The sequence below is a fragment of the Suncus etruscus genome, chromosome X (assembly GCF_024139225.1).
Source record: "Suncus etruscus isolate mSunEtr1 chromosome X, mSunEtr1.pri.cur, whole genome shotgun sequence".
NCBI lineage: Eukaryota > Metazoa > Chordata > Mammalia > Eulipotyphla > Soricidae > Suncus > Suncus etruscus.
In genome coordinates this window covers 38,903,582-38,920,038 of record NC_064868.1, presented here as the reverse complement: position 1 = coordinate 38,920,038, position 16,457 = coordinate 38,903,582, and the positions used below count along the sequence as shown (strand labels likewise).

Genomic DNA, 16,457 nt, shown 5'->3' with positions numbered 1-16,457 from the left:
GGGGTGTTCTTTACATGACTGAAACCCAAACACAATCATGTATGTAATCAAGGTGTTTAAATAAAAAAAAAAGAACATAAAAATACAATACAAAAAATCCCTTTTTCACCCCTATATTCATTGCTGCACTATTTACAATAGCCAAACTCTGGAAACAACCAAGATGCCCTTCAACAGATGAATAGCTAAAGAAACGTGGCACATATACACAATGGAATATTATGAAGCTGTCAGAAGAGATGAAGTCATGAAATTTTCCTATACTTGGATGTACATGGAATCTATTATGCTGAGTGAAACAAGTCAGAGGGAGAGAGATAGACAGAGTAGTTTCATTCATTTATGGGTTTTAAGAAAAATAAAAGACATTTTTGAAATAATCCTCAGAGACAAGGAGAGGAGGGCTGGCCTGGAAGGTCCAGCTCATGACATGAAGCTCACCACAAAGAGTGGTGAGTGCAGTTTGAGAAATAACTACACAGAACTATCATAACAATGTGAATGAATGAGGGAATTAGAAAGCCTCTCTAGAGTACAGGTGGGAGTTGGGTGGGGAAGAGGGAGATTAGGGACATTGGTGGTGGGAATGTTGCACCAGTGAAGGGGGTGTTCTTTACATGACTGAAACCCAACTACAGTCATATTTATAATCCAAGTGTTTAAATAAAGATATTAACATAAAACAAAATATTTTGAATTAAATTACAATGAAAATATTATCAAAGTTTGAGGAATTTTTGAATCTATGCATGTAGGAATATATTGGTGGGGTAAAAAAGAGTAAGAATGCAGGATTAAATTTATAACTGATTTGATACTAATAGTATTGAAAGAAAAGTGGATTAATGCAAGGACAACATAATTTCTGAGCCCACAAACTGGTAAAACTATAAAAACAATACTTACTTGTATTAAACCTTTTCTGAAATAAACTACCAAATGTACATGATCTCAAACATGTGCTGAGATAACCTCATTTAAAATCGTCATTTTGCCAGAAACACAACTATTCCATTTAGTTTGAAATTCTGAATTAATGCCATGCTAGCAAATGATTTTTAGAAGTAACAAAGTGCTTATGAGCAGCAAAAACCTCCTTCAGTATGTCACTCAGAGTCTGGAAAGAAGTAAGAAACAAACATTCTGAAATCACCTGCATGGCAATTTACAGTCCCTTAAAGCTAATTAGGTCATTTACTGCACAGAGTACAAATCAGAGACATGGTAAAGCGAATTCCTTGATTAAAACCACAAAACACTCAAAGACCTAAAAAGTTAAAAAGAACATCCCTCTTCCAACATGAAGCAAAGTGCAGAGGACAACTCACACAGGTTCGAGTTTCAGGAGTGATGACAAACCACTCAATTTATTTTAACACAGATTTCTGAGCAGCTTGCTTTAACATCCATATGGCAAAGCAGAAAATATTTTCCTCCAGTCTTTTATGAAGATCTCAAAGCTATAGTGTTGTGATCCGAGGCATAACAGCTCTGAATACCACTACAGGAAATGTTAGGCAGGCTGGCTGAACATAAAATAAAAAAACTATTATTTAGTAATGCAAAGTATCATTTCACATCAATGATAATAGTACTCAAAATATTAATAAAATGGTTTATTTTTATAGACTTTTCTAATTGCTTCGCAGTCTCTCTGTTAAGTATAGAACATGCACATTCTCAGTGGATCTTCTTAGTATACTTTGGAAAGTTAGGTGCTGCTTGCACTGCATTTTATAGATAAGGAAATTAAGCCTCAAAGATGTTAAGTAACTTGCCTGAGGTCAACCAGCTTAGTGGTGGAGCCAGGATTCAATCCCAAAGCTGTTTGATTCTGAAAGTTCTCTTCCTAACCACCATATCTTAATGCTTTCATTGAGAATTCAACCTGTCTCAACAGATGAAATTATTTGATGCATGTGCAATTCCTACTCACAAGAAAAATTTTCACATAGCAAGATTATGTCATTGAAATGTGCAGAACAATCCTTTTTAGTCGGGTATTGGATCTCTTCAACCTTAGCTGAATGATAGAAATGCAGCTCCCTCGCAAAGTCATTGTAAAGTGGAGATTCAGTTGATCCCCACAGTACTCTCTTTAAGATAGACATTGCTCTGTTGCCATGGACACCACTGACCAGAGGGATCCATTCCATGAAAGTACTGAAGCCAGCATGTGAGGACAGTAACAGTTAACTGCACATATTGCTATGACCAATATTTGTTTTGCCACCTCTCATTTAGGTTATATTTTCACTCATGAAGTCTACAAGACTGCCTCTCACCTGGGAAACAGTTTCTTTATGCCCACGTAGCACTATCTTGTCAAAATCAGTCATTTGTCTGGATTATTGAATGTGCAAAACTATTCAGACAAAGAAGTCTGATCTTATACAAAACTCTTTTTTGTTCAGCTTACTCAAAGAATGAATCAAATGACTTCTTGAAAATTCAATTTGTCCAAATGTCTAGCCCCATAATAATGATTCTATTAACTGAGTAGGTTTCCCAAGTAATTAACACCGCAAAGAAAATAATGAGGATATTTTTTTAAATAAGTTGTAGCTAGGTACATATTTATTCATGAAGACAAGTGATTTCTCCTTCAGAAGAACCAAATTTCCCAAACATTGTATACATAATGGCTGTAGCTACTCAGAGATCAAACAGTAAAAGTGAACCAGGAAGAGAAACAGTTGGACACATGTGTCCAAATATATTACCAAAAGACCACCATCTTATAGGAATATTAAAGGACTTTCAGGCTACATGGAAGAACTATACTGTGTAATGTATAGGACCTAATCACATGACAAGCAGTAAATTAACTCAGAAATTAACTAGCAAAAATTTAAATAGTCTAAATGAAATTAGCAATATATCATTTTTTACATTCAAATGTCAATAAAAATGGATCAATTACCTTAAAACTTCCTTCTTTTAGGACAAAGGAAGGATCAATTATTGGTAAAAAAAAAATACCTCAGTATAGTTAAAAAGAAGTTTTACTATGCATACTTTTTCATTTATTCTCAATAGTATAAAAGACCACATGTTATTTAAATAGTTATAACTACGTTTGGGTTTGAGAGTAATGTAAGTTATGAGCTGGAAGGATGTAAATAAACTGAATATAAGGAAATCTGTATTATTTTAAGGACTGCTTAAATACCATATCAGAAATAAAATACAAAGTAAAAAGCTCTAAGTACCTTCAATTTAAATTATTTAAGAGCTGGGGCCGACGAGGTGGCGCTAGAGGTAAGGTGTCTGCCTTGCAAGTGCTAGCCAAGGAAGGACTGCGGTTCAATCCCCCAGCGTCCCATATAGTCCCCCCAGGCCAGGAGCAATTTCTGAGCGCTTAGCCAGGAGTAACCTCTGAGCATCAAACAGGTGTGGCCCTCCCCCCCCAAAAAATAAAAAAATTTAAGAGCTTGGGATACACATTATGTATGTCACATTTTTTTTTTTTTTTTGGTTTTTGGGTCACACCCGGCAGTGCTCAGGGGTTACTCCTGGCTCTATGATCAGAAATCTCTCCTGTGGGGCTGGGCGGTGGCGCAAAGAGGTAAGGTGCCTGCCTTGCCTGCGCTAGCCTTGGACGGACCGCAGTTTGATCCCCCGGCGTCCCATATGGTCCCCCAAGCCAGGAGCGACTTCTGAGCGCATAGCCAGGAGTAACCCCTGAGCGTTACCGGGTGTGGCCCAAAAACAAACAAACAAACAAACAAACAAACAAACAAACAAAAAGAAATCTCTCCTAGCAGGCTCAGGGGACCATATGGAATGCTGGGATTCAAACCACCAACATTCTTATTGCAAGGCAAATGCCTTACCTCCATGCTATCTCTCTGGCCCCTATTAAGTAAATTTTTAAGAGGGATTTCAACACACGGCAATGCTCAGAGGTTAGTTCTGGCTTTGTGATCAGGAATTACTCATGAAAGAGTTTTGGTGGACTAGATAGGAAACCGAAAATAAAACTTGGTTGGCCATCTGCAAAACAATAGCCCTACCTGCTATACTATCACTTTCGTTCCAACACATAGATTAATTTGGTTAAATAAATCTAAACTGGGAGTGGTGCTATGAGTATAAAAAACATATTTCAAAGAATTTGTAATAAAGCATTTACTATTGCTATTACTTAACTTAAGACCATTTGGGTCTTTAAAAAATTAAATATCTGTAAAACATATCACAATAAAAAAGAAATCCACACATTCAATTTCTGATGATAATAGAGTCTTTAAATGGGCAGGGAGGTAGTCAGGCAGTGTATCTTTCCTTCAGCATAAATGACAAAAGAGCATATATTCTGATATTTTCAGTAGTCATTTTCACTATAAAAATTATAAAGTTTGTTGGGATTAATCAATTTTTATCTCCAGATCTTGGCAATTCTGTATATAATGTGTATACTGCAATGAGCAATAATTTTCTATCTAAATTTTTTATTAAAATAACAAGTTTTTTATGTTTTTTATGTCTCCTCATGCTATTTGATTTTTACCTTGTATAACACTAATTCTCAACCACCCAGCTTGGAGGCTCAACAATGCAAGGGACAGCGGTGTGTTGCAGCTCAGGTCTGGGTTCTGAGATATTTGGAACACCCCAAAGGTGCTGAGGTCATACAAGGCCACACTTTGCAGTTTTTGGTAGACTCTAGAGTTGCACCCAGAAATACCTGGGTAACTGTGTGTTGCTTGGAATCAAACCGAGGTCAAACACATACTAGGCATTTCCTAATCTCTATACTGTCTCTTAGACATGGAAGTAATAATTTAAAGATAAAAATGATGGGGGAAAAAAGAATTATCTGGGGGCTGGAGAGGTGGTACAGCGGTAAGGCATTTGCCTTGCATGAGGCATCCCATACGGTCCCCCATGCCAGGAGTGATTTCTGAGTGCATAGCCAGGAGTAACCCCTGAGCATCACTGGGTATGGCCCAAAAACCAAAACAAAACAAAACAAAATGAATCAACAACAACAAAAGAATTACCTCAAACCAAGTATGTATTACATCTCCAGATATTAGAAAAAGGAAAAAAAACTACTGTATTTTTCATACCATAAGACACAATCTCCCGCCCCCAAGATGGGGGAAATTTTCTGTGCATCTTATGGTGTGAACGCTCCTGAGAGCTGAAGCCTGAGTGCAGTGGAGAGCATATACTAAACACTTGACATCCGAAATGTTACGCCCCCTTTATTGCGCAGACATACCACGTAGTATGAATAATCAAGTTAATGCACTTTCACCATCACATATAGAGCTTTTGTTTAAGACTATTTGAATGATGCTGGGACTTTTATTTTTTATATTAAAGAAAAAGTACTTAAAATGTATTTTTATTTTCCGATGGAAAAAAAGTTAGCTAAATGTCTTAACCAGCTATGGACTGGTGTATTTTAAATATACTTTGGCCTCACAGGCTGTTTGTTCCCAGCCACAGTCTCCTGATGGTGTCTTGTGTTGTGTTTATTAAATATTTTAGTACAAATACACCATTTGCTTTAGAGTATTTTTTCTTGTTTCCTTCATCTAACAACTATGTGCATCTTATGGTTAGGTGCATCTTACAGAGCAAAAAATAGAATTAGTAGAGGGAAGTAATAAAACTTAGGGTTGAAGTAAATGAAATAGAGATGAGGAATACAATAGAAAAGATCAAATCTAATAAATATTCTATTAAAGAAAACAAAAGTAGTGCAAGGATTTAGCAAGATTTATTTTAAAATATAAAAAAGTCATAATCAGAAGTAGAACTAGAGAGAGAACACTGTGCTAGTGCACAGCTAACCTTGGTTTAATAGTCAGAACCCCATTTGGTCCCCTGAGCAGCATCATGAGTGATTTCTGAGCACGATTTGATATGGCCCCAATTCCCAAAGTAAATCTGGAATTATTGTGGCAAAATTTGTATCACAATTTGGTGTCACAAGTGACACCAAGAATCAGACCTGGCTACGAATAATTATACAACAGAAAACTGGACTGGCAAAAACAAATGAAGAATTTCATGGAAAAGTACAAGACTGGATCAGAAGAAACAGAAAATTTGAACAAACCAATAACAAGGAATAATCATGAATCAAAAACAAAAATAAACATATTTTGGTATGACTATATAAAATGATGAACTATTATTTAGATGGTAGGAATTTCACAATTTTGCATAGTTCAGATATACTATGGGCCGGCGAGGAGGCGCTAGAGGTAAGGTGTCTGCCTTGCAAGCGCTAGCCAAGGAAGGACCACGGTTCGATCCCCTGGTGTCCCATATGGTCCCCCAAGTCAGGGGCAATTTCTGAGCACTTAGCCAGGAGTAACCCCTGAGCATCAAATGGGTGTGGCCCGAAAAACCAAAAAAACAAAAGATATACTTTAAAGATATTACAACTTTATTTATCAATTGTACCCCCAGTAAAGCTGAAGATAAAGTTAAAATATATATGTATATAGTACAAAGGGCATTGCATAACATATAGTACAATATATACACACTATATACTATAAGTAGTAAATATAGTACATATTATACCATAAAATATAGTATTCAATAAATACTTAAAATAATTAAAATATTAAATAATATTAATATTAAATATTAAATAATTAAAATATTTTCCTTTAAGAAAATGTAATATATGAGAGAAAGTATTTGCACATAACTTCTGACAAGGAGTTGTATGCAAAATATATGAAGAGCCTCAATGAAAATAGGAAAACTAGAGTATACACAATTCAACCGCAAAACACCACAATAGACTAAAGGTCTTAATAGTGAATTCTCTGAAGACATACAGAGGATAAGACAATAATGAATACTCAACTAGAGAAAGGCAAATTAAAAAACACAACAAAATATTACTTTATCCCACTGATAATGGCTATTATTCAAAAGACAAGGAACAAATGATGATGTAAAGTCAAAAAAGATGTCTCATATACTGCTAATGGGAATGTATATATTGCAATCTCTATGGAAATTCCTTAAAAACCTGAAAGTAGAAATATTACAGCAATATCACTAAAATTTTATCTGAAGGATGTAAAAATACGTTTTTGCATCCCTACATTCAAAGCCATATTGGTTACAATGGGCAAACCATAGAATCAATCTTATGTTAACTAAAGAATGGGCAACGACTGAACATATATAGTCAAAAGAATACTACTCAGTTATTACCATATTTTTCACTTTGTAAGACATACCTGACTATAAAATGCACATAGTTTTTAGATTCTCTACTCCCCTGCACTCTGGCTTCAGCTCCAGGTGGCATCACTCCATACAACACATATTTTGGAGTGAGGAGTGCATCTTATGGCATAAAAATTATGGTAAATAAGATAAAAGTGTGTCTTTTGTGATAACAAAGGGAACTAGAGGTCCTATGGCAAGTGAAATAAGTAGTTAAGATAGTTACTAGATGATTCCACTAATATGTATAATATAAATTACCAAAGCAAGTGAACTGAAAGAACGCAATAAAAATGTTTAGACAGAAAAAATTTGGTGATTACCAGAAGGAGAAATGAAAGGAGGATGGTGGGAGTGATGAATAGAAGAGGTCATTCTGAGAGTGTGATGAAATTTTGTTTGGAAGTAAGATGAGTCTTGATAGACATAGGCATAAAGTTATAATCCTCAAATGTACATATAAACTGTATATTAATGGTAAATAAAAAATTTTGTTTAAGAATGTTTGGAAGCTAGAGCTATAGTACAGCAGGATTGTTAGCCTTGCATATGGCTAAACTGAGTTTGATTCCCAAGACACCCAAGCTTGCCAAATTCAGTCCTAAGCACCACTGAGTGTGACCCAAACAATGAAAAAATATGTTATGTAAATAAGATTAAACATATAAATTATATGTGATCTCATAGAACAGAACAGGGCCCATATCTTACAATTGATATAAAGATGGACTTCAGTTTAAAAGCCTTTCAAGATAAAACCTAAAATTGTAGGTGCATATGCTGCCCAAATACATGTTTTGCCTATGTATACATGTTGCTGTCTATTATGTGTGTTGCCTGCCTGTGCATCACCCCCTTGTAATCTGTTCTTTCATACTTTAATGCTAAAATTTGTACTGAAGCTCTCTACTCTGAAGAAATATGTGTTTTCTCTTAGTTGTGTTTCTCACTCTTTCCCCTATTCATCAGAAGTTTCAAATAAACTTTGGTTTTACTTAAATAACCTGAAACTGTAAAACATCAACAAAACATAGGAAAATGCCTTTTTGAAATTGGTCTTAAAAGTTATTTTAAAGGGGTCTCAGGTTCATTGATGGTATTAATAAAGGACAGAAATAAATATCCAAAGCAAAGTCAACCACAGTGAAATTGTGAAACCCAAACTTTAACAATCAAAACAAAAAATGTGACTGTTATACTGGCAGACTAGGGGTATAGGTGATGGCATAGGATACACTTGGGGAACATTGATGGAGGGAGGTTGACACTGATGGTGGGATTGGCCATGATACATTGCATGTCTGAAACCTAACTATGAAGGACTTTACAAATCACAGCCATTTCAATAAAAATATTTTTTAAAAAGTGAAAATATATTTTAGGATATGATACCAAAAGCACAAAAAGCAAAAGGAAAAATCAGTAAATGGTACCACTTAAAATTGCAAGTCTTCTGTGCTACAAAAGACTTAACAAAATGGGACTGAAGTTAATAGACAGTGGTAGGGTAGTACTATCCTTCAATGTGGTAGACCCAGGTTTGATCCACAGCATTACATTGGTGGTCCTCCAGCACTACCACTATAGTCCCTGAGCACAGAGCTAGGAATACGCACTGAACACTGTAAGGTATGGCTCCAAAACTAAAAGAGAGTATTGATAAAATGACAAGAAAAATCTATAAAGTAGGAAAAAATTTTGCAGCATGTATTGTAGATAAGGGGATGATATTCAACATATATAAAAACTCATAAAAAAGCCACTCATAAAACAAGAACTTGGTTAAAAATAGGTAGAACAAATACAAATTTCCCCAAAAGACATTTATGGCCAACAGGTTCAAATAATGTAAAACTATCAGGGAAATGCAATTCAGAGCAGTTAGAAATCAATCAATGCCCATTATAATGACATAATCAACAAGAGGGCTGGGGAGATGGTTAAATGGGCAGAGCCCATCCTTTTCATATTGGAGGACTTGGGTTTACTTACCAGCACTGCATGACTGAGTACATCTTTGAGTACAAATCAAGGTACAATCCCAAGCACTTCTGGGTGTGCCTTCTCTTACAAAAGAAGAGAGATCAAGTAGGGGTGAAGACATAAAGAGTAGGAAAACCTCATGCACTGCTGATAGAAATGTAAAGTTGCATATAAATCAGGATAAAACCAGAAAGGCATTTACTCAAAAAAAAAAAAAAGAAAGAAAGAAAATCCAAAGTACCATATGATCCGGCAATCCCACTTATGGGTATTTAATCCAAAGGAAATAAAATAGGATCTTAAAAAAGAGATTTGCATCCCTTTGCTCACTGTAGCATTTAGTCACAATAGCCAAGGAAATATGTCAAGGAGGAGCAAACATGATAATTATCTAATGGTCATTCTATTGGCCTCTTTTCTTACTTATTAAAACCTGTTCCCAGGAGCCAAAGTGATAGCAAAGCAGGCAGGGCCTTTGCCTTGCATGTGGCTGTCCTGGGTTTGACCCCTGGCACCCTATTTGGTCCCCTGAGCACATCGAGGAGTAATTCCTAAGTGCAGAGTCAGGAGTAATCCCTGGGCACCATTTGATGTGCCCTCAAACAATCTAAAATGTAAAGGACTAACTAACTTTCTTAGCCTTCTTTGCCTGAAATGAGAAGTGGAATGTGATCGGATGTTAGGTAATGAGACAGAAGGAAATATTTCAAGGATATAATAGAAAAGATAAAGAAAAAACTACACCCTATTTTATTTCCGTTGTATGAGAATACACAGCATAACATGGCAGCAGTAATCTTACAGTCTTAAATAGTGATAATTTATACACTGAGACTAACAGAAAAAAGGTTGGAAAGGGCTTAAGCTCCTTGTGAGGTAATGATTATTTCTATTATTTAGATATATTTTTATTTGACTTTTCTAAAATTTTCAACTAAAAACAACTATGTAGGTACATACATAGTTGCCAACTATCTGCCTCAGGCATGAGCTAATGGCACAATTAGCAATCTTGTGATCATGTTTTCTTTAGTCATTGGGGGTGAAGCTAAAGCACACATGCTTTGCATGTTTAAAGCCCTGTATCCAATCCACAGCACTGTATAGCCCCCTCAACCTCCATCAGGTGTGGTCCCTGAACACTTCACAGCTGCAGCAAATTGTGGCAGGAAGATAAATTTCTTGTATTGGGGCTAATTTTTTATGTGATGTTTGGAATTGCTTTTGATTTTCTATTAGTAGACAGAAAAGGAATTAACATTGATTTCATTTGGCATCTACTATGTGTCAAACACTTAAGCTAGGGTGAATCATCATAGTAACCACTGAACCAGACCCTTTTGCTGAGAAAATAAAATCATGTCTCTATTTCCTCAACTGTTTAACAATTTAGCAAGACCTTTCATTACAAATTCAGACCACAACCCATTAGTAGCACTTCTGACTTTGCCACCTATCAAAGCAGCAGATACATTCATATCACAGCGCAATTGTTGATATCTCAAAATATCACTGCCTCTCGTCACTGCTTTAAAGTACCATAATCCTTAGGGTTGTGGCAAGATCTTGCTATCACACTTTTTTTTAAAAATGCTGTAGTAACTGAATGTAGATATAACTGTCTTCCTCACTAATCCTTTGTGTGGTTAATGCATCTCAAAATGTTATTTAAGAAGAGGTACAAGACATTTCACTAGATTTACAAAGGTATTCTTTGCATAAAAGTGACTGAGACCTCCTCTGTGACCATTTTGACCTGGGATCACTCTTATTATTGTTCAATCCACGGTCCACCTAGAAAACCAGTGTCTTATTTGTACAAGTAATGTGACATTTTCCTGTTGAAACCTGAAACAAGTGTCAACTCCTAACTTTGATCTAACTTGGCAAGCTCTGATTTCACCTAAACAGCTTTATCACTCTGTTCCTATCCTCTGCCATGCACACCACCTTCCATTTCTCTGAAATCTCCAAGCAGTTTCCCACCTTAAGGGCTCTATCCTTGATGCTCTCTTTGTCTAAAATGTCTTCTCTTTTTGGGAGAGAAGACACAGCCAATGATACTCAGGGCATCCTCATGGCTCTGTACTCCAGAATCGCTCCTTGTGGGCTGGGGGACCATATCGGATGCTGGCAATTGAATATGGGTCAGCCACATGCAAGGCAAACACTTTACCTAACTACAATATCAGTCTAACCCTGAAATATTTGCTCTAAAAGTAGCTACTACAGTGCTGAGACAGGGACATCACTTCCACAGAGAGAAGCCTTCCCCAGCAACTGATATTAAGCATCACCCCAACTCTCTTCACTCACCCAAAGTTAGTTCCTGAGGTATCCCCAGTTAGTTGAGAAGACATATAACAGCACAATTAAATAGATCTTTCTCCACCATTAAATCTAGCAAGATGCCTGCCACATGAGGAAATCTAATATTCATTCAATGAATAAATATTGAGGAAGATATGATTCATCCTGTTTTGATTTTGGACCACAGCAGTGGTATCTCAGAACTTGTTCCAGGCTCTGTGTTCAGTGATCCTGGTGGGTCTGGGGGTACATAAGGATGCCAAGGATTAATTCCATTGATTTCAGGCAAACACCCTACCTGCTGTATTATCTCTATGACCCCTATTCATCCATTTTCTAATTGAGAATACTGAGGTTCTGAAATGCAAATCTTTTCTTAAAGATTATCCAGTTGTAGCCCTTAGGTTTCCCCCTTAGTCCTGAAACCAGGTTATCTAATTGCCTTTAATTGTGACCTTCCCACCTTCAGCAGAATAGTCTCAATAGAAATCTGGCCTGGTTTCTTGGGACTTTAGTGACCCCTCTGCTAAAGGATGTCTGCTGAACAAACCCTCAAATTGACTTCCCTTGACTTGCTCCTAGACAGCTCCTAGACAGTTAAATGAAAATGTATTACCTGGAATGAGTGATTATTACCATCTCCATAAATCTGTCTGTGTATGCCTCTATATATTTAATAAACTGAAAATATTTTAACCTCTATTACTTCTGGGAATTAAATAGAAAGTGAGCAACAAAATTAAATAATCATATTCTAAAAAATTAGCACTTAAACAATTGCCAGGAGGAGCTCAACTTTTCCCATTTTTATATCCTCAGAGTAAGATATCTCCTGTGGGTCCTTATAATGACTACAAAGCATAATATAGTAATCAGTATTCTAAACTAGAGTCTTTAAAATAAATATATCAGGCTCCATAGAATGGTGTGTTAAAGCATACTTTGTTAGATATGCTTGGTGTGATACCAACACTGATGTGGCACTACAGTGTCTCACTATGCAAAGCATAGTGCCAGGGCCAGAAGCATTACAATTTTCTGTGAACTTGTTTGAAATGCAGATGCTGAGGTCCAATCCCAGCAATGTTAAGTCAAATATGTTTTGACTTAACACAGGTGATTCCTGTGTTGTTTAATGAAGTACTCCTATTACTGCTTAAGAAACACTAGTTTAATGGTTAAGCTTAATTTCAGGGAAATTTTGTAAGAAATTTCATTGTCATTGATCAAACTTACATTTTTGAACCTTAATGGTGAAAAAGGATATTAAAAAAACAGCAAAAAGCACAATATTGGTATATAGAGCACCATTAAAACTGGGAATAAAAGCAGCCATAGAGGAGACAAAATCTGTATCAACACACACAACAGTTGAGTATCAAGATAGGTGCTAGCACTGTCTTAATGCTGGAGACACAATAAAATAAAACCTTTTTACATTTGTGGAGCTGGCATTCTAATAGGTGAAGATATAAGTAGATGAAAAGAATAAATGATGTGAGGGGGTAGAAGTCCCAGGTGAGGGTTACAATTTTCAACTGGGTGGATGACATGCCCAAGGTCAGGGAGTTAGCTTTAAAAATAGCTGTTCCATGCAGAGGGAACAGGCAGTACAAACACCCTGAGACAGTAGAATTCCTGAAACAGCAAGAAGGCCAGTCTGGTAGAAGCAGAGTGAGCAAAATGGGGAGCAGATACCCAGGGGCCCAGATCATGTGAAGCATCATCAGCCATTTTAAGTAACTTTAACTGGGAAATGAGAAGTGACTGGAGCAAAGGTAAGAGGGAGCCACTGCAGGACTTTGGGCAGTGTTTTAAAGAAGATTGGTTTCTCACAGGGAGATGGAATGCCTTCAGTAGGAGAATCCAGCTCAGAGAACATTGCAGTAATGTCACTAATCCCAGTAAAAGGTGATTTGTTCATTCAGCTATACAAGGTGCCAATGATGTGTCAAATAGCCTGGGGAGGAACAGACTAGGGTGATAACTGAGCAAAGTGCAGAGGTAAGTGAACAGGAAATTGACATTGGAAAGAAAGAAACCCAGGACATAATGACAGATTTATAGAGAAAAGACAGAAGTTTGTAATTCAATTTAATTAAGGTTTATGTATCATCTACTGAAGGCAAAGTCATATGCTAACTAGGACATGGGGGATGGTGCAGAAAACCTGTTTTCTCAAAGGCTCCCAACCTGACCTGCTTGATACCTGCTCTGCATTTCTGAAGTGAACTTTCTACATGCCTGCAGCTGAGGCTGGTACCGAAACAGATTTGCTCAGGTTATGAGATGCTTTTTGGTCTGTGTTTGTTTTTAAATCCTTGGAATTTATTTTCTTTCCAAGAAGCAGGGGCCAAAGCACCCCAAATGGATTAGAGCAAAAAGACTGATCTGATTTAGCAGGAAAGTTTAATAATTAATTATCTTGTGGATCAACCCTAAAACTTCCATCTGTTTCCACCTGTGAGATCAGTTTCCAGTTTTTTGTCATTCTGGTCTGGAGAAAATGCCTCAAGCCATGGAAATGAAAAGGAACAAATTTATAGAAACCCACCCCTCCACACCCAAAATGAAACTTGAAACTGCCTACCCACTACTAGCCTGCAAGGGCTGAGGAGCAGATAAAAATATAATGCAAATGATATGTAAATAATCCGTGGCCTTCTAAAAGATTTTATACAACTCTGAGGGCCCTTGGGAAAGTGCTAGCAGATAACTGACTCAGAGGCCAAGTGAACTATTTCAAGACAACTTTGTCACACAGACCTTTGCCGCCCTGTTAGCACAGTGCAAATTCTTCAGAAATCTTTTTCTCACTTGAATCAACCTCACCTGCTACAAATTAAAAAAAAAATCAAGTCAGCCTCCAAAGAAGTCATCCAAGTTAATTACACTTCTAAAACGCTCAGTGTATCTTTAATTTTTTTTTCTTCAAGCGCCTCTCCTACTCAGCCAGCCAAGTTTAATGTGTCACTTCCTCCCTAGAACAACATTTGGCTCCAGTGGGTTATGAATGAAAGTGCCTTCTCTCAAGTTCTAGTTACAATGATCCCTTAGGATTATCTGCCCTACTCCACAGGAATTGCTCCACTCTCTTTAATACTCACTCCGCAAAGAGAATGCGGGGGAGTGAAGGAGAAGCACAGACAGTTGTAAAATCCAATTCATCTCGGGAGTCACTATCCATTAACAAAAACTGCCCTCTCAAAAAACGCTCTCTTGTACATCCTCGCTGCGCATTTTAAAATGAAAACAACAAATGCGTCTTCATCCACCACGGTGTATCCTTCGGTCTACACTTTTTGTATTTTAAGGAACATGCCCCCATCAGACAGGCAGTTTGCAGGAGCCAGAAGAGGAAATGAATTGTAAAGCAACACAGCACGCCAGACCTACAGCTGGGCAGTCATTCTGAGTTGCAAACCCACCGCTCACCTGAGTAACTTCTCACCCACATTAGGCAGAGAAGCAAAGCTGGTATGGGTAGTACCCCCCAACTTCCATTACTTTTGCAGTACTCAAATAAGCTTCAGCGTTTGTCAGGAGCGTCAAAGGAAGGGGAAAGCCCTTTCTTTGTCGAGGCGTTTTATCTCACTGAAAGGACCACACTGACAGCCTCCAGAAGACTAAGTGCGCCCAGAGGCATCTAGGGAGATACCACGTTTAGGGTAAAACACTCACAAAGCACAAAGCCGAGAAATCACCACTGACCAAGCCTGGAAGAAAAAGGAGGACAGAAGGGCAAAAACAGGACCTCAACCTCAAGACTCAAGAGAGTGAAGAAACCACAGCGTCGAAGAGCAACAAAGAACGACGGAGACTAGCCCGGGCTGCTACTCTGGCAGAGGGTGCAGGAAGGTGGGCAGGGCAGGGTCGGCGGCGAGCGCCCCCCAGCGGCAGGGGCTCCCTTACCTCCTGGGCGAGTTTCTGCTTGAGCACCAGCGCTGCGCACAGGTAGCCCGCGCGGCCCACGAACAGCTCGTCGGAGCCGCACTCGAGGAAGGAGACAGGTGCGCAGACGGCGCACAGAGCCCGGAACTTTGCCAGCGGCTGCACGTAGTCAGACCGGCCCAGGGCGTGGTACACGAGCGTGGCCACCGCGTACACGCCCGCGCCCCCGAGCAGAAAAGCGGCGCGGGTGTCGGCGTCTGGCTCGCCCCACTCCTCGGCGCGGGCGCACGCGTCTATGAGGCGCTTAGCCGAGCGCAGGTAGCGCTCCCGGGCCGAGGCAAAGAGCGGGCTTTGCGAGACGTGGTAGAGCATATAGGCCACTCCGGCCACCCCGCTGTAAAGCCCCCCTTGGCAGCAGCTGGCCGTGGCTGCCGCCCCCCGGGCATCGGCGCCGCCCCCGAGTGGAGGTAGCTCCTGGAGGATGCGCTCGATGGTGGCAGTGACCAAGGGCGCCACCGCTTCCTCGCACTGGCCCACCAGCAGGCTGCCCTGGTAGTCATCGAAGCGGTTGGTGAAGCAGCGCTTGGTGTCCATGCTGCTGCTCTTGCAGCCCCAAGTGTCAGGCTAGGGGCTCCGCTGGAGGGTGCGCTCGGCCGCCCAGCACAGCACCTCGCGCGCGCTGGCTCGCTCGCTCGCTCGCTCTCCGAGGCACTGTGCGGGCTGGAGCTGGATGCGGCGAGGACGGAGCAAGGAGGCTGGGACGGGAGGTGACAAGAGGAAGCTGCACGAAGCAGATTGCCAAGTGGGGCAGCAGGCTCCCGAGTGGCCCGCGCAAGGGAGCGCGGGGGATGCGCGACGTGCCCCCCCTCCGAGGCCGCGCCCTCGCCGAACCCGCCCCCTCCTGCGCCGCCGCAGCTCGGCCGCCTCTCCACGGGGCGAGGTGCTCTCCGGCAGGACCCACGCGGGGCCCGCGCCACTCCTCCCGCTCCGCCCTCGGCTCCTCCCCGCCCGGCGGACGGAAGGCCGAGGACGTGCGGGACAGCCAGCCGGAATCCGGGGTC

The 16,457-nt window shown here is 39.6% G+C and overlaps 1 protein-coding gene across 1 annotated transcript in view; it reads right to left on the bottom strand.

Moving 5' to 3' along the window:
• Nucleotides 1-16,014, bottom strand: part of LANCL3 (LanC like family member 3) — a 174,604-nt gene extending 158,590 nt beyond the window's left edge. The window contains exon 1 of the mRNA XM_049767117.1: nt 15,418-16,014. Within this exon, the coding sequence (XP_049623074.1) occupies nt 15,418-15,990 (573 nt within the window). The 5' untranslated portion in view covers nt 15,991-16,014. The remainder of the gene's footprint in view (nt 1-15,417) is intronic.
• Between the last annotated feature and the right edge of the window lie 443 nt (nt 16,015-16,457).